Source organism: Mastacembelus armatus, chromosome 22 (assembly GCF_900324485.2).
Source record: "Mastacembelus armatus chromosome 22, fMasArm1.2, whole genome shotgun sequence".
In the NCBI taxonomy this organism is placed as follows: domain Eukaryota; kingdom Metazoa; phylum Chordata; class Actinopteri; order Synbranchiformes; family Mastacembelidae; genus Mastacembelus; species Mastacembelus armatus.
The window spans coordinates 4,385,542-4,412,526 of NC_046654.1; the positions used below are offsets into that span (position 1 = coordinate 4,385,542).

Sequence of the window (26,985 nt, forward strand, 5' to 3'; positions counted from 1 at the left end):
CAACAATCACACTGCTGTTTACTTCTATTAAAGCACCTGTCTACCAGTCCAGGTGTGATGACATTTTTCTCCTTTGAATATTTGTGCTTGTTTGCTTTGTAATTTGAATCTAAAACATGATACATGAGGAAGTGTGCTGCCCATATTATTCCAAAGTCCCTCCAAAAAAAATAAAAGCAAGATACCATAATCTAATTCAAGGTTGTTAGCTGAGTCAGGGTGTTCTCCCTTTGTGGTTTCCTGAATTAGCTTTGTTAATTGTGTGTGGAGATTAAACAGCCTGTGAAATGTCTGTCAGGACTAGTTGTCAATGCTGTCTGTCTACTGTATATGAGTTTGCAGCTTTGCACACAACTTCAGTGTTCATAGTTATATTTTTCCTTCACCAAGACTGCAAATAGTCAGGTGTGCTATTTGTTAAAATTTGGAGTTGTTCTTACCAGGAGTGGGGTTCGAACCCACGAGGACTACTGTCCATTGGATCTTAAGTCCAACGCCTTAACCACTCGGCCATCCTGGTCCATGACATGTAGAAAAACAGTAATGGCCTCCATCATACAAAGATGCTGTACTAGTCTTGTGAAGTTATGTCGTGGTTCCAGTAACTGCCCCACACAAACCACACCGCCTGTTGAGGAAGTGCGATCATTATAGCCCTGCAAGAAAATTCAACACAGAGCACAGGCAGTTATGAAGAAAACAGCATTTACTGACTCGTATGCACCCTGTGGTCACCGTAGATACACCAGATACCCGGGATTCCTCAAGGGGGTGATAGACTCCCACACACAGGATGACACAGGTATTTTTAATTTTACAATTGTCAAATACATTGACTAGACAATATCATAGGCCTGCTGTGCAAACAGAAAGTACTCTGACCGGTTTAGTTTCCTGCTCTTTCTATTGATGTCCCAGTGCCTGAGCGAACACAAATGTACACAATCATTTGGATGTCCCTTTGTGGGGAGAAATAAGAAAAACTATTCTTGCAAAGCACGAAGCCCAAAATATAGTTGCACAATCCACACAACTCTACGTGGCCTCCACAGCTAACCACAATCAAAGCTTCAATTGCATTCGCCGGGTCTCGAATGAGTGTTAAGCAATGGCTTTAACAAGAAATAGGGCTACTGTTAGTTCCTGTTCCAAACTAGCTACAAATGTGCATCCAGGCTATCAAATCTGGCCACTCCTAAGCATTTTTAGAGTAAATCAATTTACATCACTTAAATATCTTATAAAACACTACAAAACTTTACAAAGCTGAAAGAAAGAAACCTGAGATGCTTTAAATAATAGCTCAAATGCAAAAACTGTTCTCAATCAGGAAATATCGCACCCATATCCCAATGTTCACATTTGCATGTTTTGAAATTACAACATTTTCTCAGACCACCTCCGTGAAGAAACGATACCACGGTGTGACTTTCCACACTGATACTGCTTTAAAGTGGAGTTGGCGCTTCATTAGAGCCAAATAAATACAGAGACCAAAGCAAGATACTGTTATCATCGCTAAAAAAAGCTGATTCTAATCTAATCTCGATATTCTCTTGGTACTGAGGAAAAAAATAACACTCTGCATCAGTTGCAGCAAGGAAAGCAACAACAGAAGATTTTCTTGCACGGATTGTTTTTCTTGTATTTCACAGCCTTCTTGATCTGAACTGTTGCCTTTGTAACATAGTCTTCAGTTGCACATACATTGGCTTCTATGTTGTCCAGCATTGAGCCCTGCTGCTCCACCAGCATGGCCATCTGGAAGAAAAGCTCATGAACGTCCTTGATGCGACCCTCAAGCTCAAGAAGCTCCTTGTGCCGGTTCTCGATCTCATTAAGAGCGGATCTAGCAGTCTTCCCTTCCAGTAGTAGATTGTCCGAGAAGACGTTCCACTTGCCCGTCTCAATCATCTCATCTATCTGCTCCCTGCTCACCTCCTTTCCCATGATTTCTGCTTGCCTCTGGATGCGGTTCTTGCAGTTCTCCCGCTGGGTCATCTCAGCCTCGTTGTACTCAGACATGGCATCATGGAAATCATTGGTCAGGGACACATACTGTGAACGCACCATGCGAGCTAAAGCTGAGGTAGCCCCATGCTCCTCCTCCAGCTCCTTGCTCAGCTTCCCCAGCTTCTCCAGCCGTGCATAAATGGCCTCCCCTCTGGCCTTAATGTCCCGTCCCAGAGCGTTGGAGTCGCGCTTGATGCTGCTGATCCGTCTGACAGACGTGAGGAACCTGGTGTTCTGCTTTCCAAGACGCTTCACATCCATTTTAAGCAGGAACATCTCCTTCCTCATCGCCTGGGCCTCCCTGTAGATGCCGTCCATCACATCTTCCCCCTCAAAAACAATGGCCTGTTGCTCCAGATGCTCCTCATCCTCAGTGTTGTGATCGGGGTTCTCCTCAGGCCACCCGTCCCCTGCAGGCATGGAGACAAAGGTCTGCAGCTCACACAGTCGGTCCCTCATCTCACCTACAAGAGGAATCAGGAGTTTTTACTGAGCTTTTTAAAGGAACAGTTTGACCTTCTGGGCCAGTGGAGACTCTAGAAAGGTACTAGGTCTGACCGGGTCTGAAAGTGTAGGACTTTCCCTGAAAAAAAAACCATCAAACTATCCACATGAATAAGAATGAATGTGTTTTTCTTCTTTGCTTTCACAACATCCCTCATGACCCTATAGACGGCCCAACCCTGAGGTTGGGAAACAAACTATAATTAACTCAACCAGCTACAGCAATAAAATACTTCATAGTACTAACTAACTAATAACATAGAATACTATCAATTATATTACATATTCAAAGAAGGGGTACTTTTGGTTATTACACTTTAAATACATTTAGTTTATAATACTTCTATACTTTTTAAATGGAGGACCTTTATTTGTAGTGGAGTATTTTCATTATTCTACTAGTAGTTTTACTTACTATATCATATGAACCAGTTTTTATACGTACAATCTAACTTGTAAAATGAAACAAGAACACTTCAGCAATAATTTAGAATAAATGAACAAAAACAATCGGTTTAAGCTTCTAAAAATGAAAATGATAGTTTACTTCCTCTGCCGTGAAGTTCGCATCGCAAATAGAAATTAATTGTAGGGCGTCGACTTTACACTCGGTTATTTCCTACTGAGAAAAAACTGTTACACAGCTTTAATGTGCTAAAGTTTGAAAAGTCTTTTACAAACGCAAATAAACCAGTTGAATAAACCGCAAAGCATCATCGCCCATGACAAGTGAAAATCATGAGAAAGAAGAAAAACCTGACACTTAATGTCTGCGGTGACTATGAATCAATTCATCGATTATTCTGGTTGTATCTAAACCACATTACACAGAATAAAAGACGCATACATACCTTTGTGTTTTATCCCGGAGGTCCTACACCACAGAACTTAGTTAGAGCAGAAGAGGCGAGCGCATTATTTCAAAGTTCATTTCCTCTTTTTCTCTCCGTTATATCACCGAGTTTCAACATATACACGACTCCGCCGAGTGTGTTTTAAAGAGTCTCAGTCTCACTCTGAGACAGCCTGCAGCCAGCACCAATGCGGAAGATCACGCCTCGCGCACACCACCGCTTCTCTGGGTCGAGTCCAGGAAGGCGCAGCTCCAGTCACTCTTACACCCCTGTGCGTCTGTAATGTCGAAGCGCACAGGTGACTTTGCGCATCTTACATAGATATTATAATATGAAGCGTCCAGTTTATTATCAGGGTGTCTTGTTACCATCCTGAAGCCTTCCACTATACTGATGACCTTGAAAACAGTTAAAAGTGTCGCTGCAGCCTTGGTCCACGTAGTTAGTTAGAGGGTAAGGAAACTACAAGATGCCTGGAAATTAAAGTGGTGGATGTTGCTGTTTTGTTTCCTTTAATTACAGGTACGATAAGTGTGGACTGTTTGTATGATCAATAACTATTAATCACAACATCAGAAATAGACCAGTGCCTGTATGTGTCTTAACGTTCAAGGATTTTTCTACCTGAGTAATTCCCGGTAAGTTTAAATTTACTTTAGCATAGTCTAATAAAATTGTGTTGCTTTTAGTGTCTGAACGCATCATATATATGCAAGTTGTTTTTGTTTAGCTCCTTTATTAAAGCTTATTTAAAAGACGCGCGCTTTTATTGTGAAGGAGTCAGGTCATGAAAAACCACACAGGAAAAACGGAAATAGAGTACGAACGTGTTTTTCACAGTAAAACGTAATATTTCTCGTTTGTTTATTAGGCGGGGAACATCGCCACAAGGTTGATTAGGAATTCCTTGCACATTAGGTGTAAAATATAAAGCTTTTTCATACTTATTGTGTTTTTAGTGACCCTGCTAAGTTTGTAGCTCACACTAAGTGTATTTTAATTTTACAACATTTTAAATAAAATACCATAAATGGGCCAGTCTGCATGAAGAGTAACAATGCTAGCAATTAATAATTAGTAATTAATAACTAGCAACTTAAGCTGGTAAATAAAGTTGGCATCAAGGCTGCTGAGGCCAACAGACTAAATAAGTTGATCAGGAAGGCAAAATCTGTTGTTGGACTGGAACTGGACAGTCTGGAGGCTGTGGCAGAGAGGAGGATGGTGGACAAAATCAACTCCATACTGGACAATTCTGCCCACCCACTTCATGAGGAACTGTGGAGAATGGGAAGTTCATTCAGCCGTAAAGCCAAGGCTGAAAGATTCAGGAAGTCTTTTGTGTCCACGGCCATAAGACTATAATTCCTCAATATAAACAATAACGCACGCACACACACACACACACACACACAACCCCCCGCAAATAAATAATTAGTTAAAGTATTACTTTATTAACTTTACTTTATGAATTACTATTAATCAATATAATTTAAATAATCTCAAATTTAATAACTGCAGTAACAATTGAATTTCCCCTTGGGGATTAATAAAGTCCTTCTTCTTCTTCTGCTTCTAAACACAATGGAGTAAAAAAGTTAAATATTTCCCACTTTCACATATATTTTTCTGATTTAGCTGAGCTTCATGAATGTTTACACTGTTCACTAAACTGTCAAACTGATATTTACTTGCATGGATCAGTAGATCTGATCCAAACCCAGTGGCCCCAATCAGACTTATCTGCTATTATAACATGGGAAGCAGCCACAAAACAGCTTTTTGAAGGGGTGGTCTTTATCATATGTAATGGCTTTAACCAGATGTGCCCCGCCATCCTGAACTGTCATTTCTGTATCCTGGACCTTTTTTTGGATGTTTTCTATGGCTGCTCCCTGCTCCTCTGTGAGCACAGCCACATCCAGGAACAGCTCCTGGATCTCTGTGATCCTCTTCTCCAGCGCCAGCAGCTCCTTGTGCCGGCTCTCGATCTGTACGAAGGCTGAGTGAACTGTTTGGCCCTGCAGCTGGCCACTGAACACATTCAACTCCTCACTGTGCAGCATCTCTTCCAGCTCCTCCTCACTGACCTCTCTGCCCACCACCTCCATCTGCCTCTGCATCTGACGTTTACAAGCCTCCCTGTGGTTTATCTCAGTATCATTGTAGCTGAACATCACCTCCTGCAGATCTTTGCTCAGACACTGGTACTGTGTTCGTGCTATACGTGCTACGGGGTCAGAGCGGCCTCGCTGGGCCTCCAGTTCTCCTCTGACAGCATTCAGCATGTGCAGCTGGTGCAGCACAGCTTCAGCCCTGCGTTTAATATCTGCCCCGATTGTGCTGGAGTCATGCTTTGATGCAGTGGGGTAGGAGGTCTTGTTCAGAGCTTGGTAGTTCATAAGCTAACGTGGAAACACCCCTGATGGCTAAGATCAGCTGACATGAAACATTAGCATTCATTTTAACTGAAGAAAAAAACACACAGGCATGAAAAGATTAAGATCCATCAGCTGCAAAAAACAAGTCTGTACTTGTTCTTGTAGCAAAAGTCTACTGAGCATGACTGCAGGCGTCTAAACAGGCGTGGGCTTAGTGTAACGTAATAAATCTACAAGAAGCAAGATGATCTATAGCATGCGTGACCTTTTTCCACTTCTCGCCCCTTCAGTATCATGTAATCTTAGATGAACATACTTTAACTGCCAGGACATTCAATCTTGTTCATTACTTACCAAACAAGTTTTAAGCAGAAAGGTATAATACAAATGACTGTAATCAGGTTTTAAGTGAGTGGGGATACTAAGAGTGCTTAGTGCTTTAACCTGAAAAAGTCAGCAACCAGCAAGGAGGTCAAATATGTGTTAGGCGATTTTTTTCTGACAAAAGATAAGGCCATTTATTCATTTATTCATTTAGGGTATTTATCAGCTCTACTGGAATTTACACTCATGTTTGAATAGTTAGCTAAAAGCAATATGTAAAAACATGGAAAATAAAGCTAGAATAAGAGAAGTGTGATGCCTTACTTGTATGGCTGTTCTTTTGAGGATTTCTGTAGCTTTGATTTGGTTTGGTGACCGTTCAGTCCAATAAGCAATAGGTTCGGCAGCTGTGGACAGAGTGAAAGATTTTTTAGAAATGTTGACCGACAGCATCGATACATCTGTTCATTCCTTTTGTGTCACATGGAGTGTGCATTCTAAGGTGACACCAAACCTGAAAAAATGATGACTGATCTATATTCTCAGGGCAGCTGTATAAATGTCTTGACCTAGAAATTTCAAAATTAGCTTTCATGTCTGACCACAGGTTGTGGAAGGGGGCTAATATTAGACTAAAGCCTCAAAAAAGAAAAAGGTCAGCACACAGTGACACTGATGAACAACAGTATATGGAAAAAAGGAGGAAGCCTTTTAGATACGTTATCTCCCAGAGGGGTGGACTGTGCTCACATGTGATAACAAATGATAAAGTCTTGCAGACACCAGTTCGCTTCAGCTTGTTCACATGCAATTTGCTTTCAATTTCACAAACCCCAATCTGACCAAAGGCTCATTCTCACATGCATTGTGTCATGAATAGCACTCAAGATGCCAGAAAAAGTAAGTGAAATATATTTCAACAAGAAAAATGATTGATGTGTAAGAAGCAAAAGAGTAGTGTCATTTCCACAGCCAGCAGCCAGCGGTTTGTAATTTCCACCAGCCCACATGGGTTTGAGTCACACTGGCTATGCTTCTCAAAGGGGATTTTTTTTTTCTGTCACTCAGCTGTAAATGCACACTTCACCATGAAACTGACGCCCGATTCTTAAGATGAGAAGAACAGCATGAATGAAACTAGATGAGACTGAAAAATCCCCTAGTAAACCCCAACTCAAGCAGTAAGGTTTCTATTTGTTGTCATAGCCTCAATGTTCATACACAGTTTACACTTCAATCTACAACAGAAAACCATTTTATCTGTTCAGTTCTTAATTCAGAACATCATACATGAAACTGAGTTGAATTAATGCACTGAATTGTACAGTAACTATTCAAAGATGTGAAGAACGTGAAGGAGTAGAGCAAACATTAACCACAAGATGGCAACAAAATGTAAAATCACTAAAGTACTGTAACAGGATACAATTTTGAAGTATTTGCAAATTCGTTGAGTTTATTTAACATCTTATTTAATATCTTTTTAGTTCTCACATGACAGTGACATGCAGCACGGTGGAGAGTGGTTAGCACTGTTGCCTCACAGCAAGAATGTTCCTGGTTTGAAACCCATCAGGGGCCTTTCTGTGTGGAGTTTGCATGTTCTCCCTGTGCTTGTGTGGGTTTTCTCCAGGTACTCTGGTTTCCTCCCACAGTCCAAAAACATGTATGTCAGGTTGATTGGTGACTCTAAATTGCCCATAGGAGTGAGTGTGAGTGTGTGAGGTTGTTTGTCTCTATGTGGCCCTGTGATGGACTGGTGACCTGTCCAGGGTGGACCCCTGACTTTCACCCAAAGAGAGCTGGGGTAGGCTCCAGCAGATCCCTGGGACCCTGGTTAAGGACTAAGCAGGTATAGAAGATGGATGGATGGAATGAAACTCTACTGACATTCATGGTTTCTAAACCAACTTAATGTGCAGAGCAATGAACTGTGACTAAGCATAAAAAGAGCTACTTCATCAGATTTAAATTTCATCAGTACTTTTATATTAGATAGCCCTAAACGCACAGGTAGAAAACAGGATGTGCATACAGTGAGCGAGGCTCCTGCATCAGGCCATCGGTGGCTGTAATCAGTGGAGAAAACATCAGCTGTTTCCAGTTACCCAAAGTTGTGACTCTAATTAATTGAACTTATTAGTCGTACTGAGGTTCACATAACGGCACCCGTGTCTCTGAGCATCTGATCAAATTAACATGAATGTCTGTCATGGGTTTGTAGATGTTTCTCTGTTTTCCCAGAGCCCGACTTTTTAAACGTGTCGTCAGTCCTCTGTTTAAGGCCTTATATTTACCTCACAGACACACAGGTGGTAACAATCTTCTTGTCTAACAAATGCATTTCCCAAAATGTTTCACCCTTTCTTCGAACTGCCCTTCATCTATATACAGAATTCTTAATCTATATCAGATTTTTGTTTGGATTTGTGGAGAACCTCCCACTGAACAACCACATGTGATGCACAGGTCAGGCCAATTCAGCAACAACAGGGCTGTATTCCTCAAAGGCTTTTCAACAGAAAACCCAATTAGCAAATAAATGGTAGATTAACATCGTGCTATCATTTGAAGTCAGAAATCAGCCTAATTTTGTCTGAAGGTCAAACTTTCACAGCAGCTTTATCTACTTCATGTTTGGGCAACCTGTCAAACTCATGTTACTCTGCCCACATTTCCAAATCTAATCCCCAAATTTCATTAGGTCTGTTTTTCTCCAGTCACATTCGAGCGGTCAGATGATTTCTATTTTCAAGAAAAAGTCTCCCTGACTAGATTCATCCTTATATAAATATACTGCAATAACTTAAATACTGTCAAATCATTAGGATGACAGAAAAATCATTTCAGTACGACTTATGGACAGAACTGTAGACATGAAATCATCTGAGGTCTTACTCAAGCTTTCTGATTCTTTCTGAAATAAAAAGTGTATTTTCCAACAAGTTATAATAGATCTGCAAAACATTCAACAGCAATAAATAAAATAAGATATTACAGAACATTTTAGAAAAGTAGCAACTTCATGTCAGTGGGAATGTAAATAAATATTGGGACTTAACAAATGGTTTCAAAATTATACTGTATATGTTTTTGGCCACAAAAACAACAGCTCTTCATTTTGAAATATGACAATTTCCTGATTTTATAGATAAACTACTTTCAGGATAAGGATTTGTGCATATAAGCTGTAGTTCACTTATAAGGCATAAGAACAAATCTGGGGCTACTGACTGCTTCTCTTTAATTAACACCTACAGCTTTTTGCCTCCTCAGAACCTGTAGATTCATTTGATTTGAGCTACACAGGACTTCACTGTGGAGATAAAATGAGTCTTCTCACATCGAGGCTGTTGTGTCACTTCAAAACATCAAAATTCAAATCCAATAAGTACATGGCCTTGGCCATCAGCTACATGATGCTCTTATATAAACACACTGATCACAGAGGTGGTGACTTATTCCCATGAGCCAACAGGACAGAGCTCACAGCTCCAGCTTCCCCCAGAAACATCAAGTTCAAGCTACACAATAACCTGGAGAGTTTTTAGGTACTGATGAACACACAACCTGACCTCACGAGAAACAAAAATCTATTTATTAAATATGTATCAGGATGTTTTTTTTTTTCATGTTGCCTCATTCTGCAGTTTGTTTATGGGCTTTTACTCACATCGACTGTCTGTTCTGACTGCAGTTTCCAATATTTAGCAGAAACTAATAATATAAAAATACTCAAATCATTTATAAAAAGAACAGAAAAAGATGAGAGCAAAAGTCAGTTTGGAAAATGTGCCGCAGTTATATTCTGTTTCCAATTCAATTGTATCATAAAACCATGAATATGATTATTATTGTTGTTGTACAGTACAGTAACTTCGAGCCTCGGGCTGAATATGTAATAACGGTGCAGGGTAAAGCTTGTTGCTCGGACGTGTTTCAGTAAATCGGGCTGTTTCTCTGCGGTTTTTTTTTTTTTTTTTTTTTTTTTGATGCAGCGAAAGGCGGGCCAGGCCGGGACGGGCCAGGCCAGGCTCGGCTCAGAGGCTTCATGTGATCCTGCTGGGAGGTGTTTGACTAAAAAACGCCTCTTTTATCGTCCAGCCTGCAGCATTTGAGAGCTGACAGCCCCTCGCACGACTTTTCTGGGGGATATCTGCATCACTTGAGCCGCTCACTCCGGACACTGACGCGCTGCAGTCCCGACAATGGGAGCCGCTCAGTCTGCGCAACGGGACGACAAGAAGGATTCAGCGGCTGAGGAGGAGACAGGGTCGGTGGATGATGCTCAGGCTGAGCAGCGTGTTGAAGACGAGGTATCATGTTCTTTCCCCACAGACGCTGAGTTAGTCCTGCATCTATGCACCAACTTTGTAGGAATTATTCATCCTCATTTTCATAGATCAACTGCAGATACAAACTAGTTTGTTCTAAAGTCTCTGAAGATTTCCAGTGGTCGGTGTGTGTAATGAAACTGCTGAGGGTGGCTTTTGTTGTTGTCAGGACAGCGGGTGCTACTTGCCAAAACATCCATTAACCCTAAGACAAGGGAAAAGTCCATTTGGAAGAACTGCAATGAGCGAATCCAGCCATTCTGGGTTTTTAATATAAAAGAATTAAAGATAAACTGAAGAATAAAAAAAGAGGAGTGCAGCTGCAAAATTAAGAAATGACCACATTCTTTCTAACCTAAAGTTGCTCAGGATTATTTTTGTTGTGTCAAAGGTTGGGGACTGTTGGCTGAGGTGTGTTATGAAAGTCTGATAGAAGCTGTTGTTGCTGCAGCCTGTTTTCACTGATTCATTGCTGTTGCAATGGTTTGTATCTGCTGTCTCTGGAAAGGAAACGGGAGGATTAATGACATCTCATCCGTTGAGGGACCAAAGTAAAGAGGAGGAATTTCTTTTTGCTGCCCTCAGCAGACGGCAACATTGATTATTTGTTTAAAACACAATCACTGTGTCATGCTGAGATGGAAGTCAATAAGACAGCAGTATCCAGTGAGGGTGGAAATATCAGGCTTCAGTCATGATACTGTCGTGAGTTAATGGCAACTTTGACCTTTGTGAATTAGGTGATTCCATGAGTTGGATGGAATAAGGGGCTAAGCATGAGGTTGGTAAAAGAAATAATTTCATTTGGAATAAAGTTTTATGTCTTATGTTTTCAATCGAATTAATAAAAAAAAAAAGCTCAGTTATTTTCCTAGCACTCCTCTATTGTGCTAGCTTACAAGACAAATAGCAGACCTTTGTCCAGTTAAAATGTCAAAACAACTTAGTATATTATAGTTTTATTCTGTGTTACACTTTTTAACACTAATGTTTGTATAGCTGTTTTTTTCCCCCTTACATAGCTACTTTATGCTAAGTGTGGTTCCTTTATCTCAGGATCAGGATGTCTGAAAACAAAGACATGGCCGTTCAGGCCCCATTACACAGGCTCAGCGTGTGCATGTAAATAATGTACAACTATTGACGGGAAAATGAGCTCACAGCCAACCATAAACATTTTATCGCCTGTGATATTTTGTTTGTTTCAACAGTCAATTATTATTTAGTCAGTAAATATCAACATCTGCCATAATATTCATGTTATTGCACAGAGCATTATGTCTCTACCAAAACTGAAATTAAGGCTGGATAAATATCTTTCAAAGAATAATTTAGTCTGAACGCACATGAGCATATCAAGCAGCACACTTAAAGGCAAGTACTTAAAGTGAGTGGTGCTATGGAAACAATGAGTGTGTGATAAAACCTGGAAAAATGTCTGAGCAGGTTCAATGATCTGAACAGCTGTTTAAACTGTTTCTTCAGGGTTTTCTTCACATTAGTTGAAAGTTGAGTTGTTTCCTAACCCCCCGCTCGTATGTTCCCAACTAATCCGACTCACGAATTGGAGATTAGGACAATTAAGGTTGTTAGACTGTAGGGATAGGTTTACCATCACACTCAGTCCACACTGTTTTTCTTCACAAAATAGGATTTGAGAGTCCTCAGTTCACCAAAGACGGAAATTCTTTGTTTGCTTTCAAAAAAGTACAAACATGTATTTGTTATTATTACAGCTGAGTAAATCTTGCCGCTGCTTTTCTTGTAATTGAAGCAAGTGCTTACTATGGGCCACTCGGAAATGTTTAAAACACCTGAAAATCTGTTACCCATTATTTCAGCTTTGATATGATCTAATGTTAAAAGAGTAGAGATATAATGCATATTGTTTATGTTTTTTGTTTCAGCTTCTCAAAAAGAATGGGCAGATCTCTGAACTCAATGGAAAAGCGGACAGCCCCATAACAGAAGAAGATGGTCACTGTGAGGATGAGACTGCTGCAGAGGGTGGGTACACATAATCTGTGTATTACTGCTCATGAACAGACCATGTCAGCACAGGAATTCAACAAATGCACAACTTGCTGAATTACAGCAGATAGAATTACACCTGTCTCATCAGTTTTTAACAGTTCTTGCAAACAAAAAGCTTAAATATTTCACTTCTTCTATGGTTTAGCAATCCTCTCCCCAGAAGATGTTTCAGAAGCTGAACAGCCACTTAAAGAAAAAAGACCAAAGACTGAAATGGATGAAAATGAATCATCAAATCAAGGTGATGCTAATGAAGTACCCCCTATGAAAATGACTGAAATAGATGGAAAACAGAATGAGATCAATGAAGGTTTAGGGCGATTTTTCAGTAATATTGGTTTCAAATCGACATTAAAGAGAGGTTCAGCTGAAAAAGCTGATGAGTCCACCAACAAAAAAACAAACAGACTGGAAGATACTGAGGATGCAGCAAAGGAAACCAAAAATGACAATGCTGAACATAATACTGATCTCAATGATTCAACATGTCCTACCCTGACAGACATTACATCTCAGGATGTTCCAGTAAATCAAGAGGAGAAAACTGAAATCAAAGAGGAAGCGCAACTTGATAATGGAGGTGAAACTACAACTTCACCTGTAGGTGAAGATGATGCCACACCTGAAGAAGAGGTGGTTGTTTCTCCTATTAAGAGGTTTTTTACCACTGGAATCTTTTCTGGACTACGAAAGAAGAAACAGCTTCAAAGCATTGACACAAATGAGAAAGAGCTCTTGGACAATGGGAAAATGGAAGTCACAGCGAAAACAGAACAAACTTTACAGCAAGAGGATACAGAGGAGATTAGTCTAGGTGTTGAGGCAGCTACAGCTGAGACAGAACATAAAGATAATGAGCATCAAGAGGAGATCCTCTCTGCAACATCAACTCAGACAACAGATGAAGCGATATCACCTTCCACAGATCCAACAATCATTGTCAGTGAACCTGAAATTCTGAATTCGCAGGAGAAAGACAAAGTTCAGGCTAGTCCTCTGAAAAAGCTCATGTCGGGGTCTAGTTTAAAGAAACTCTCCAAAAAGCCGAGAGGCAGAAAATCCAGTGATGCTAAACTGTCGGACTCTGGAGAACATGTTTCAGATCAGCTCCTTTCATCTACGAAGTCAGCTGACAATCAGAAAGAAGAAAGTCATGCAGGAGAGGAGGAGGGTGCATGGGCTTCCTTCAAAAAACTTGTGACTCCAAAAAAACATGTGAAGAGGTCATCCTTGACCAATGAAGAGACACTAATCCCTAGTTCAGCGCAGGAATCAAAGCCAGGTGACGGCGAGCAAATATCAGATCATAGCACAGATGAAGGGAAGAAAAGAAAAGATTCATCTGTTTCATGGGAAGCTGTTTTGTGTGGATCTGGAAGGCGAAGAAGCCGAAAAACATCAGACTCTGAAGATGAAGTACCACAAGTTGAGAATGGCAATAACAAGCAAGAGTCACCACTAGAAAGTTCTAATGACGGTGATGAAATTTCAACTTGTTACCCAAAACAAGTAGGAAGTCCTTCAGAAGGTGATGGAGGGTCAACGTGGAAATCATTTAAAAAACTTGTCACCCCCAAAAGGAAAGTAAAGAATCAGGATGATAACGAAATTATACAATCTGACAGTGAAGTTACTCAGGATGAGTCCTCCTCTGCTATAAAGAAACTTCTTCCAGGACGAACAAAGAAGAGACCTGCTGAAAAGCAAGACCAAGTCTCTTCTGATGAGGCTGATAAGGAAATAACTTCGGACGATGAAGACACTGAAACACCAGCTGTGGTGCCATTGTCTGAGTTTGATACAGCTGAGACAGGAGACTTACAAACAAAGGCAGATGTAGAAAGTCATGTACCCAATGAAGCAGACGATGAAAGCCAGCAAAACCCCCTTGATCAGCCGTCTGAACCAGGCCTACCTTGTGATAGTCTTCAAAGTGAAGCGAAGAACGTCCAAGACGATAAGAATGCTTTGGAAAATGAGAGCTCTGCAACTCTTGTTTTAAAAGAAGAACGTGAGGACTTCACAGAATTCATCAGTAAACACCAGCAACTCAGTGACATTCCAGAAGAGGGTGTAATCACAGAGACCATGGCCACGCCGCCTTCTGTCGCTGAGGAGCCAGCTAGAGATGACACTATAGCAGAAGATCTGATAGAGATCACATCTGAGGCCATAACTGCCCCAGAGCCTGTAGATATTACCATTGCAGATGAAACGGAGATGATCTCTGCAGTTTCCCAGTTGTCAGAGTCTTCAAAAACATCTGGAAACACAACACCAGTCCCAGCAGAATATGAAGTCAAGGACACGGAGTTGGTCCTGCAGCAGGTTGTTGAAACCATCTCCATAAGCCCAAAGGTAGCCCTAGTGTGTTCAGATGAATTAAGCTCAGAGAGAATAGTAGCTTCTGTCTCCCATCAAATACTTGAAACATTTACAAAACAGGAGACAACGATTCTGGAAATACACAGCAGATCAGAGGCAATTGACATTAGCACAGGTCTAAATGTTAAGGAACTGGATGCAATTAGTGAATTTGCAGCAACAGCCCAAACAGAGAGCATATCTAAAGTCAAAGAAGCTGTTTCCAATGAAATTGTATCCAACGATCCTACTGAGCAGTTTGAAACTGCTGGAATTGCTGTAGACGACGTACATGTCGTCAATGTTAAACATCCACAAGAAAGAATAAAAGAATTAGAAAGCACAAATGAGATCCATGGTCAGGTAGAATGCCAAACTGAGGCCAGTTCTACAGACATACTGCTGGAAAGTGAAGACACTGTTGCAGGTGAAGGTTTAGCTGAGGCACATCAAGCTGAAAGAAAAAGCTCACACAGTGACTTTCATGATGCAGATTCAGCTGCTCCAGTGTCAGAGGAAACTAAGACTGGAGCTGCTGACACTGAAGTCCAAACTATGTCAGAAACAAAAGATGAAATCACACAGATATTCACTGATCAAGTTCAGGCTGAGGATCAAGACCAACCACCTGCAGTAACAGCAGAGGAAGAAGCCACATTAAATTCAGTGGAAGGTACTTTTCAATTAACTGTAAAGGAGGTAGGACCAGAGGACATCGCAGCAGTAGAAACAATTACAGATGAACACACGGAGGAGGTGGAGCCCTTCACTGAAGTCAGTACAGAACCAGAAAAGGAAGATGAACTACAAACAGATGCTGCAGAAGTTAAAGATGATCAAGTAACAGAAGTTGTACAAGTAGCTGCGGTAGATTTAGAGATGGTTTGTATTCAAACATCAAAAAAAGAAACACAATTACCCAAAGAAACTGTTACAGATGAACCCAAACAGACAGCAAAGGATCTCACTGAAGTCTGTGCTGGGCCAGAAAACACAGAGTCACCAGTGGATGATCGCAAGATTGAACATTATCAAGCTAAAGAGGTTTTAGAAGACGTACAAGTGCCTACATTAGATTTAGAGGAAGGCAGTGTTCACCCACTGAAACAAGAAGTTAGGTCAGAGACCTCTCCAGTGGTGGAAACTGATGAATCCAAAGAGGAAACAGAGTCTCTCACTGAAGTCAGTATTAAGTCTGTTGGTGATTCCAAAAATGAACATGTTCAAGATCCAGATGTTTTAGAGACTGTGCAAGTAGTGAAACTATATTCAAATGAGGTTAATGTGACATTTGAAAAGGAAGGAATATCAGAAGAGACCCTACTAACAGACAGTGTCTCAGATAAACCAACAAAGGCAACTGAAGTCAGGGCTGAGCCAGAGGAAGAACTACCAGCAGAACATGTCAAAACTGAACAGCTTCAAGAACCAGATGTTTTAGAGACAGTACAAGTAGTGAGATTAGATTCAGAGGTTAGTGTTGTGACATGTGAAATGGAAGAAACAGCAGCAGAGACCCCACCAATAGAGAGTGTGGCAGATAAACCAACACAAGCAACTGAAGAGGAAGACCTACCAGCAGAACATGCCAAAACTGAACAGCTTCAAGAACCAGATGTTTTAGAGATGGTACAAGTAGTGAGATTAGATTCAGGGGAGGTTAGTGTTGTGACATTTGAAAAGGAAGAAACAGCTGCAGAGACCCCACCAACAGACAGTGTCTCAGATAAACCAACAAAGGCAACTGAAGAGGAAGAACTACCAACAGAACATGTCAAAACTGAACAGCTTCAAGAACCAGATGTTTTAGAGACAGTACAAGTGGTGAGATTAGATTCAGAGGTTAGTGTTGTGACATTTGAAAAGGAAGAAAAAGCAGCAGAGACCCCACCAACAGATAGTGTCTCAGATAAACCAACAAAGGCAACTGAAGAGGAAGAACTACCAACAGAACATGTCAAAACTGAACAGCTTCAAGACCCAGATGTTTTAGAGACTGTACAAGTAGTGAGATTAGATTCAGAGGTTAGTGTTGTGACATTTGAAAAGGAAGAAACAGCAGCAGAGACCCCACCAATAGAGAGTGTGGCAGATAAACCAACAAAGGCAACTGAAGGCAGTGCTGAGCCAGAGGAAGAACTACCAACAGAACATGTCAAAACTGAACAGCTTCAAGAACCAGATGTTTTAGAGACTGTACAAGTAGTGAGATTAGATTCAGAGGTTAGTGTTGTGACATTTGAAAAGGAAGAAACAGCTGCAGAGACCCCACCAACAGACAGTGTGTCAGATAAACCAACAAAGGCAACTGAAGGCAGAACTGAAGGCAGTGCTGAGCCAGAGGAAGAACTACCAACAGAACATGTCAAAACCGGACAGCTTCAAGAACCAGATGTTTTAGAGTCTGTACAAGTAGTGAGATTAGATTCAGAGGTTAGTGTTGTGACATGTGAAAAGGAAGAAACAGCTGCAGAGACCTCACCAATAGGGAGTGTGGCAGATAAACCAACAAAGGCAACAGAAGAGGAAGAACAAGCAACAGAACATGTCAAAACTGAACAGCTTCAAGACCCAGATGTTTTAGAGACTGTACAAGTAGTGAGATTAGATTCAGAGGTTAGTGTTGTGACATGTGAAAAGGAAGAAACAGCTGCAGAGACCTCACCAATAGGGAGTGTGGCAGATAAACCAACAAAGGCAACAGAAGAGGAAGAACAAGCAACAGAACATGTCAAAACTGAACAGCTTCAAGACCCAGATGTTTTAGAGACTGTACAAGTAGTGAGATTAGATTCAGAGGTTAGTGTTGTGACATTTGAAAAGGAAGAAACAGCTGCAGAGACCCCACCAACAGACAGTGTCTCAGATAAACCAACAAAGGCAACTGAAGAGGAAGAACTACCAACAGAACATGTCAAAACTGAACAGCTTCAAGAACCAGATGTTTTAGAGACTGTACAAGTAGTGAGATTAGATTCAGGGGAGGTTAGTGTTGTGACATTTGAAAAGGAAGAAACAGCTGCAGAGACCCCACCAACAGACAGTGTCTCAGATAAACCAACAAAGGCAACTGAAGAGGAAGAACTACCAACAGAACATGTCAAAACTGAACAGCTTCAAGAACCAGATGTTTTAGAGACTGTACAAGTAGTGAGATTAGATTCAGAGGTTAGTGTTGTGACATTTGAAAAGGAAGAAACAGCTGCAGAGACCCCACCAACAGACAGTGTCTCAGATAAACCAACAAAGGCAACTGAAGAGGAAGAACTACCAACAGAACATGTCAAAACTGAACAGCTTCAAGAACCAGATGTTTTAGAGACTGTACAAGTAGTGAGATTAGATTCAGAGGTTAGTGTTGTGACATTTGAAAAGGAAGAAACAGCTGCAGAGACCCCACCAACAGACAGTGTCTCAGATAAACCAACAAAGGCAACTGAAGAGGAAGAACTACCAACAGAACATGTCAAAACTGAACAGCTTCAAGAACCAGATGTTTTAGAGATGGTACAAGTAGTGAGATTAGATTCAGGGGAGGTTAGTGTTGTGACATTTGAAAAGGAAGAAACAGCTGCAGAGACCCCACCAACAGACAGTGTCTCAGATAAACCAACAAAGGCAACTGAAGAGGAAGAACTACCAACAGAACATGTCAAAACTGAACAGCTTCAAGAACCAGATGTTTTAGAGACTGTACAAGTAGTGAGATTAGATTCAAGGGAGGTTAGTATTGTGACATTTGAAAAGGAAGAAACAGCAGCAGAGACCGCACCAACAGACAATGTCTCAGATAAACCAACAAAGGCAACTGAAGAGGAAGAACTACCAACAGAACATGTCAAAACTGAACAGCTTCAAGAACCAGATGTTTTAGAGACTGTACAAGTAGTGAGATTAGATTCAGGGGAGGTTAGTGTTGTGACATGTGAAATGGAAGAAAGAGCAGCAGAGACCCCACCAACAGACAGTGTGGCAGATAAACCAACAAAGGCAACTGAAGAGGAAGAGCTACCAACAGAACATGTCAAAACCGAACAGCTTCAAGAACCACATGTATCGCAATGTGATGGAAAAGACACAATAGCCAAGACAGAAACAGAGGAAGCAGCATCTATATCTGAGCATGGAGTCTCAGAAAGTGTTGAGGAAGGTAGTGCTTATAGTGCTGAAGAACCGGAAATACAAAAATTGTTAGACGATGCTCCCAACCTAAATGCTAGTGTTGTTATTGTTTCAATTACAGATAAAAGTGAGAGTGAATCAGAACTGAATCAGGCTCTAAAGATAAATAAGGATCAGAAAACTGAGAGCATTACAGAAGACAGCCAAGTTAAACAGGAAGACAGAATCCCTGAAGCTGTAGACAAATTACAACCATTATCAACAGTTCATATATCTTCTGCTAATGTGCAACCAAGTGGTGCAGAAGTCTTGGAAAAGACAGTTATTTCTGAAGAAACTCCCGCATCTTGTGTAGATAGTGCCTTAGTTACTTATGAACCCAAACATGACATGCATCTCAGTGAGGTGCAGGTCAGTGTGGAGGCAGAAAAACAAGGTGAACTTCCAGATGTTGAAATAAAAACAGCTGCAGCTGAGCATGCCATAGTGGCACAAGTCACCACATGTAGTCTCAAAGAAGTCTTAGCTGCAATACCCAGTGTTTTGTTAGAGGAAACAGACAGTCAAGAGCCACTAATGGACATGGTAGCAAGGCAGCTAGAGTTCAAGGAGGAAGTCGAGGCCTCAGCGCCATTAGTGAAAGAAGATGTGACTGAGGTAGCAAAGGAAGAGAGCGTAGTTGTGATGATGCATGTGCCATCAGTGGAGTTTGAGGACAGTCACAGTATTGAAGTGCAGGTGGTTGATGTCAATATAAAATCACCTGAGATGACTGTTGACTCAGGGCTAGAAGTAGGGGTAACAGAACCCAGACAAGTCATAGATGTTTGCCATGTAACTGTCAAACCAGTAGACAATCTCTCAGCCACCCAAGACACTGAACTGAATAATGAAGAAAATAAGGTAAATATTAAAGAAGTCATTCAGCATATAAAGGAGAATTTACCAGAAGGAGCACCTGAATCATTGGTTGTTCAATCCAGCATTCAGGACGAAGTCGTCGACTTGAAGAAAGAAGACATAATACAGCCTGATGATTTGACAGAAGTGAATGAGACGGCTGAAAATGAATCAAATCAAGTGGGAATTCATAAAGTGATGGTGGAATATACTGGGACATCGAGCCAAAGACAAGATGAGGCACCTGCTGTCATCAGTGATAACTCTGCAACTGAACAGCATGCGTCTGAGGATCTCATGCAAACACCTAATATTGAAGGAACGTCAGATGTTTCTATTCATGATCTCAAAGAGGAGCTAGAGGACTGTAAAGCTGAACTGGAACAATCTGTAGCTGAAGAGGCCAAAGAGTCAGAATTAGATATGAAGAAAACTAATGGAGAAGCTCAAATTCCACAAATTTCCCAAATTGTAATACCCAGCAATGATGGATTAGTCGTCCCACAAAACAATACAATAATCTCATCAGTAGGTAATTTGGAGCCCCCTTCATGTCTTTCTTTAGAATTGAAACTTAACATACAGTTTGGGCAAACAAAGGCACCAGCTTCCCCACCACCTACAACAGACAGAACTGAACCAGTGAGCCAGACAGACGAGTCTGGAGCTGCAGTCCGAACAGAAGAGATTGTGGAACCTGAAGAGCCAGTAGAAGCAAAACCAAGAGCTGAAAGTCAGAAACAGACAGCGCTATGTGAAGTCAGTGTTCAAGCAACAGGAATCACTGAAACAGAACTGACTAATTCAGATTCTATACAGACAGCAGTGATCATGAATCAACCTGTACTACTGGACATCAGCATCCAAGCAATGGAAACAGCAGAACTAGCAGAACATATCAAATCAACAGGAAGAGTAACTCGTAAAGTGGCGCTGACAGAAACATCAGTGTGTCAGACAGAGGAAAGAGAACTGTTTCTGAGCCAGCCTGTGTTATCTGAAGCTTGTGACAAAGAAACAAAGGCACAAGAGCCTGTTAAACAGAGAGAGGAGGAAAACGAGCAGGATGTGTGGATGGATGCTGAGGAAGACATTGACACTGTGGCAGCACATCACACAGAAGACGACCAGGAGGTAATGGCTGGACCTGAACATGAGTTGGATCTGGCTCCTAGTTCCAAGACTAAGGAAGAAGGACAACAACCCCACAAAACAGCAGTAATGTGTGAAACTGCAAATGAAAGTGAAGATTTTGCAGTGGCCCTTCAGCATTCACAAACTGCTACTGCAAGTGTCGCTACACTGGACTGGGATTAATTCAACACCACTCAACTGGTAAACGTCTTCATTTACTCCTGTTTAAAATCTAATGGGGGATCTGTCCCATGAAAGAAATCACTTTTACATCGAAAATAATGCATCACTTTTATTGGAATATCAAAATTTGTTTTTTTTTCTTGCAAGGTTGGATAATCAGAAATGAAGTCTCTCAAGTTCATAAGCAGTGTTTAGAAAGCCATAGAGACGGACTGACCTTGGTAGTGGAAAAACAGGAAACAGCATTTTGCTGCTTTTGACCTTCTGCTGAACCAAAGGTACTCCAGTATTGGTCAGACTAGTCTCTGCATTGGTAAGGTTATTGTACCAAGATTATAAAATGTATGATTCATAAGAGGACTCAAGCTAAGAAGCATCTACAAAAAAGCGCTAATTTTCTCAGGGGGCAAATTTTAGAGATGTGACACAGAACTACATCCATTATGCAGTGGCCTCTTTGAGTACATTTTGTGACTTGTTGACATATAGTGCAATTTTCATTACTAATCATGTTACTTTAGCATTCATGGATAATAATTCACATCTGAAGAGAACGTATGTGTCCAGGAGATTAAGACAGTATTTTTGTTAACACCTTGTGTGTCTTTTAATGAGAAGTGTTGAGAACATAATTCATTATGTATCTAAATACAGCACACATTAATCTCTAGTATATGTATATATTTTACTGTGTGTCTATGCTCATAAACGGTTTTGTCATTCAATATCTGCTCCATCATTTCACTTAAAGCCATGTTACTGTTCCCATCTATGCAGGTAGAAACTATAGCATAGAGCAGACATATATTATAGCATTACAGTATATTATCTTGTACATACAGACTGTTTTAAAGCTTAAACAGGCCTAACTGTGCTCATCTTCAATCTCCAAGAATTTCTATTGTGACAAACTTTCCAATACAAGCATGATGAAAGCATGGCACATATTTGGCATTGATATAATCAGCAGAGCCTCAAAACATCATGGCAGCTTTACTTGTCATGTTATTTGTCGCAGCTGTTTGTGTGCTGCAAGTCTAAATGAGCTTATGGCATCAATGACAGCAGGTTTAGTAATCCAAGGGTTTGGGTGAGAAAACAAATATATGAGACTGTTGGTCTGTTTTCCACATATAATGAGCTCTATGGAGAATTCTTGCTAATATGTGTTAACTAATCACTAAGTGCAAAACATAAACCTAAGTTATGTTTATATTTTTTCCTGTTTTGTTAAAAATATATATTTTATTTGAATAAAGACGTACCTGTAATTTCGTAGTGCTTCTTGGACTGCAATTCCTCTTGCATACCAAAAAAAATCTGGTGTTCATAAATTATCATTAGACATTTTACTGAACTAAGAATGATTTAAGATGTTTTACATGTAAATGTTGATACATAACTTGCAAACATTTAAAACAAATACTTTATTGGATCTTCTGTAGCACAGCACTTGAATGTGAATATTTTACCACAGTCACAAGAATAATGTCACAGGCGACTCAAAGCCCTTCAAGTATCTCTCAGATTAAAGAAGATATATTACATTCTTGCACATAAAGTAAAAATCAAATAAAATGTTTTTTAAAGTACATTAATTTAACAAACAAAATTCAAAACATTACTGTGGTCAGCTGATCCCAAAAGTCCAAGTAATGCACTTCTCCACAAAAATCAGTGAACAGAAGAAAGATCCTTTCAGCTAAACAGTAATTGTAAAAAGGGAACAGATGAAAGATGTGTTGAAATGTACATACTGTAAAGCGGTTAAACATTTAGGTTCACTTCGTAACTTAGAAAACACTGTCACATATTTTGGACAGAGTACCTTGGTTTAGTCCAGCATTCTTCCTCTCTAGCTTTTCTAGTGCTCTTCTCAGACTTGTGAATTGTTGGAGCAGCAGTTCAGAAGATCATTTTTGCAAGCTCAAACATAACCTACAATGAAAACAAAGTAAAATTAACTCATTGAAAAAGGCAAATAATAAAAATGAAAATCAACAGGCATTTTTGCATAAAATCAAATTAAGGCAGGAACAATCTCTTATCTCTCTTACCTCAATAGTAATGAGGATGACTATCATCCACTCTAACCTCAAGCTGTGCTTCTCACTCAGGTGGCTCCTCATCAGGTCTGTCAACTGTGTGCAGTGTTCCAGCTTCTCATTCACGACCTACAAACACACAAACTCTGTTTCTAACCTCGTGAATAATGAGGAATCAGAAAAAAACAACTGGCTTTTACTACAAGAGTTGGAGTGACAGGCCATCCCCAAACTATTTTTTCCAGTGTAATTACATTAACCCTGCGGTTGATGCTGAGGAACTGGCAGGTCTTGTCATAAAGTTTTTCCAAATTTTCTCGGTCCCAGTAGAAATCAGGTGTCAGGAGAAGGTCAGACCTCAGGTTTATACAGTGTCTATCAGAAACAGTGGGATATGGAAATAGTCAATACTCATGTTTAACAGTTCACATAGCTTATTATTATTGATACTATGGAGAACAGATGTCAGCATATTTATGTTTCTTCTTTGAAGACACAAACTGAATGACTTGATTGTCAGTTGTAACTGGAACGTTCTGGTTAGCTGCACAACAAATGCTTGTAGTTCCCTCTGAGTGAAGTGCTCTTTAGACAAAACTGAACATACCTTAATGTGAAAAGTTCTCCTATTTTCTGCATAACCTCTGCAGCAGACAACTTAACTCTTCTGCCAGACTTTAGTGTCTGTAGGGGGGGAAAAAAAAAAATCAATGTAAGAAATCTAGACATTAAGGGGAGTCCTGATACGGTACAATAATAAATGTCACATGCAGTGAAAGTTACCAGTACACTGTTATATGTGACAGCATATAACTTAAGAGCTGATGACTAGGCCCTGCTGTGTTGTCATAAATCTGCTGGGTCCCATATCAGGTGACAGCATTCTCTAACCCTAACCTGCAGCACCTTTAATCAGACCTGATGTATTTTAAGCTGCTTTTAACTTCAACACTCACCCAAGGAAAGAGCACATGCCTGGTGCCTCGTATCTGCTTAGGCTAATCTTTTGTGGCTGGCGCCACTGCCTGGACAGGCAGCTTTATCTGGATGCTATGGTGCACTCTGGAGTCCAGCTATCATCCCTACTGATCCAGCTACACTAGTCAACATATTACAGCCACTGATCATCTGAGCTTCAAATTATTCTTGACTCACGTTCTCATTGAAGCAAATACTTGAGAGTATGACCCCAACCTTATATATAAATATATATACTATAATATATACTATAGCCTGTATTAAATTGCTTATTTCAGCTTTGCCACATTACACACTTTTGCTTCAGCTCTACACTTTGGTAAATACTTTAAATTTGCACACTTTTTGATATTTCTGCATGCACACTTGTTTTTCTGTCTTTGCACTTTATGTCATCTATGTGAGCTATAAGTGAATTTCCCCGCTGCTGGGATTAATAAAACTCATCTTATAATTTAATTTAGGCCTACATTCATCTATGTACCTCTGCATTCACCTCTGCCTTACAGAGGTCCTAACACTCTTCTGTGCACACAACCAACCATTACAGGTCAGTTCTTCATGATTTCATTCTGCTTGCAGTTGAGAGTCCACTGTACCTCAGGAATTGATTGAATCGACTCTACAAAGTTGTCTAATGCCACCTCCCATATCGCCAGCTTCACTGGAAATGAAAGCAAAAGGTTAGAGGAGAGACTTACCACAAACAAGAGCAATCTTTTTGCTTTACAGCTGAACTGCATGGTCTCACCTGACAAACAGAGTGCATTTGAAAATGCAAATTTCTCCAGAACAGCTTCATGTTGATCCACTTCGTCACTCAGAATAAAGTTGCCACGTTCAAGCTTTGTATTTCCCCTTAGGGAGAAATTGTTTAAAATTCACATAAGACAAAAAAAGCCTGGAAGTACAAACAACAAATAAAAAGCAGAGAAGAACATACTGTCCAACAGTGTAGTTTATCTCTTCATTTTCCCAGTGGACTAATGCTACTTCATAAGGCTGGATCTCATGATGTTCCAGTAGTTTTAAAACCTTTTTCATCTGCAAAGTTGGTGGAAAACACTGAAAACACTGTTGTGTGATAAGTATGGTACAGTAGAGAAATGATGTCAATAACATGTAATCTATGAAAGATATTTGGTATTTTTACCGTTTTTTCTTCAACATTCCAGAAAACCACTGAGCCTTCCCTGAAATTTAGTGCAGTCATAATGTAAGCAGTCAAAGAGGATGTTCTCCTGAATAAAACATTTTCTAAACTTAGAAAAGTTATGAATTTGATCAGGAAACATGTTTCCGAAGCCTCATTTCTGTAAGTACTCAAAAATGACTGAAGTCTGATACCCAGCCAATACAAAGCCTAAAACAAACTTATTTATTTCTACCTGAAGAAGAACATTACAGCATTGTCCTCTGGTTTTGCAGCCATGTCTGTGCTTATCACCAGCACATTTGAGGCATCTGAAATTAAAACATGATTGTCAAAATGTTGTACCCAAACAATACACTACACAGTTAATTCCTTGGAAAGCTGTAATTGTGTTAGTTGTGTAAATGTGTTATTTTGAGTTCTACCTCTTGGTAAATCTATCTCATGGAAACCGTAGTTTATCAAGTCGTGGGAAAGTGTTGGTAAATGATATTGATCTGCTGTTGCAAAGGCAATACATTGCATCATGTCCTAGAGAGAAAACCCATGGTTGGATTAATCACTGGAGCAAAAATATGAAATGCGTCACTGATGATCTAATGACCAGCTGAATCACCTGGTCTTCATATAAGGAAGGCTGATTGGTTCTTGAAGGCTGTTTAGTTCTTGGTCCTTTGGGAGCCCTTTTTCCAGGCACGGTGGCTGGTTTTAAACTGGATTTTAACACTGACTTTACAAGGTCTGAAGTATAAAAACACTTCTGTCCACTTCTATATTTACTCAGCATCCCAGGATCGGTCAGGAAAGTGTTGTTATGACTTTTAAACCCACCTAAAGCAGGAAGAACACATCTTATATGTATCTGGGTTTTTAAATAAGAGGTCCTTGGACCACACCAGGCTGAGAGCGAGAGTGTCCTGGGTTTGGATTTGTAACTTTGTGGTTGCACAGAGTTGGAGAGACTGCCTGAGACACATGTGCAGACTTTCCTCTCCACAGGCCACTGAGCTCCCAGCCTGGACCACAAAGTCCGGAGAAACATCTTGTCCTGTAGAGCTGTACAGGTAGACACACAGCACAGGTAACAGGAGATGCATCATGATGGAAACACAACAAGCTGTAACTTACTCTGCAGAACCAACCTGAACCTATGTGCAAGTGTAGAAACTGATCAATACAAATGGGCTGACCCTAAGCTTTTAGAAAGCCTCTCTCTCAGGCTGATTATCTCTAACACATAACCGGTAAATATAAACCATGAAATGTTATTTAAAAACACAAGTAGCTGAGCTGTTAGTACAAGTCAGTGTTTCTGGCCGATATGTAGCTGTTAGCCTTTAGCTAACTTACCTTTAAATGGAGAAGCGATTCAAAACAAGCCGATGTTGGAAATAATTCAGCTCTTGGAAAGAAAAAGTCGATTGTGTTCAGTGTTATATTAAAATCTAAACATGAACTTCACAAGCTCAACATGACAACAGACATCACAGACCAAGGAGGCGTGTTTGGCGTGTGCTAATAAAGTGGTGTCGCCCACTTCCTGGTTGAAATGATGTAACTAGGCCTTTTTGCCCTGAGCTTTGACTGGCCGGTTCAGGTGCATCACAGCTACGGTTAGGAAAGTATTTTAATTCACCTGATAGTTAGCTATAACTTCAAATT

General features: G+C 40.3%; 4 protein-coding genes and 1 non-coding gene across 11 annotated transcripts; 1 reads left to right on the top strand and 4 right to left on the bottom strand.

The window, feature by feature from the left end:
• Nucleotides 1–437: 437 nt before the first annotated feature.
• Nucleotides 438–520, bottom strand: trnal-uaa (transfer RNA leucine (anticodon UAA)). The gene has a single exon. It is a non-coding gene; the product is annotated as a tRNA-Leu (tRNA).
• Nucleotides 521–789: 269 nt separating this feature from the next.
• Nucleotides 790–3,596, bottom strand: stx11a (syntaxin 11a). The gene is made up of 2 exons (XM_026299792.2): nt 3,369–3,596; nt 790–2,477 (listed from the first exon to the last, which is right to left on the bottom strand). The coding sequence occupies exon 2, from the start codon at nt 2,470–2,472 to the stop codon at nt 1,588–1,590; it is 885 nt and encodes a 294-aa protein (XP_026155577.1). The 5' UTR covers nt 2,473–2,477; nt 3,369–3,596; the 3' UTR covers nt 790–1,587.
• A 1,350-nt stretch (nt 3,597–4,946) lies between these two features.
• LOC113130344 (syntaxin-11-like) lies at nt 4,947–5,773 on the bottom strand. The gene has a single exon (XM_026306885.1). The coding sequence runs from the start codon at nt 5,771–5,773 to the stop codon at nt 5,111–5,113; it is 663 nt and encodes a 220-aa protein (XP_026162670.1). The 3' UTR covers nt 4,947–5,110.
• A 4,511-nt stretch (nt 5,774–10,284) lies between these two features.
• On the top strand, nt 10,285–21,147 carry akap12a (A kinase (PRKA) anchor protein 12a). Its single transcript, XM_026305361.1, has 6 exons — nt 10,285–10,392; nt 12,318–12,417; nt 12,590–16,086; nt 16,834–16,990; nt 18,860–20,010; nt 20,110–21,147. The coding sequence occupies exons 1-6, from the start codon at nt 10,285–10,287 to the stop codon at nt 21,145–21,147; spliced, it is 6,051 nt and encodes a 2,016-aa protein (XP_026161146.1).
• A 1,412-nt stretch (nt 21,148–22,559) lies between these two features.
• Nucleotides 22,560–26,850, bottom strand: rmnd1 (required for meiotic nuclear division 1 homolog). Of its 7 annotated transcripts, XR_003295892.1 has the most exons (13): nt 26,674–26,850; nt 25,940–26,379; nt 25,749–25,854; nt 25,559–25,634; nt 25,324–25,363; nt 25,114–25,214; nt 24,922–25,028; nt 24,770–24,834; nt 23,800–23,876; nt 23,447–23,567; nt 23,205–23,321; nt 22,976–23,085; nt 22,560–22,849 (listed from the first exon to the last, which is right to left on the bottom strand). XR_003295892.1 is itself a non-coding variant. In XM_026310405.1 (12 exons), exons 2-12 carry the CDS (start codon nt 26,108–26,110, stop codon nt 23,053–23,055), a joined length of 1,014 nt encoding a protein of 337 aa, XP_026166190.1. In that variant the 5' UTR covers nt 26,111–26,154; nt 26,674–26,850; the 3' UTR covers nt 22,560–23,052. The 7 variants fall into 7 exon arrangements, 4 of the variants coding, with proteins under 4 accessions (XP_026166190.1, XP_026166177.1, XP_026166217.1 ...); XM_026310405.1 differs by having other exon boundaries at nt 22,560–23,085; nt 25,940–26,154; XM_026310392.1 differs by having other exon boundaries at nt 22,560–23,085.
• Nucleotides 26,851–26,985: the final 135 nt, after the last annotated feature.

Excerpts from the sequence above, each read along its gene's own strand:
- stx11a (XM_026299792.2), bottom strand. The coding sequence starts at position 2,472 with ATGAGGGACCGACTGTGTGAGCTGCAGACCTTTGTCTCCATGCCTGCA.
- LOC113130344 (XM_026306885.1), bottom strand. The coding sequence starts at position 5,773 with ATGAACTACCAAGCTCTGAACAAGACCTCCTACCCCACTGCATCAAAG.
- akap12a (XM_026305361.1), top strand. The coding sequence starts at position 10,285 with ATGGGAGCCGCTCAGTCTGCGCAACGGGACGACAAGAAGGATTCAGCG. Across the intron at positions 12,418-12,589 it reads GGATGAGACTGCTGCAGAGG|CAATCCTCTCCCCAGAAGAT; the intron begins GTGGGTACACAT and ends TCTATGGTTTAG. Across the intron at positions 16,087-16,833 it reads TGAAACTATATTCAAATGAG|GTTAGTGTTGTGACATTTGA; the intron begins GTTAATGTGACA and ends TTAGATTCAGAG.
- rmnd1 (XM_026310392.1), bottom strand. The coding sequence starts at position 26,365 with ATGTTTCTCCGGACTTTGTGGTCCAGGCTGGGAGCTCAGTGGCCTGTG. Across the intron at positions 25,364-25,558 it reads GCTGTAATGTTCTTCTTCAG|GGAAGGCTCAGTGGTTTTCT; the intron begins GTAGAAATAAAT and ends ACTAAATTTCAG. Across the intron at positions 23,322-23,446 it reads GCATCAACCGCAGGGTTAAT|GTCGTGAATGAGAAGCTGGA; the intron begins GTAATTACACTG and ends GTGTGTTTGTAG.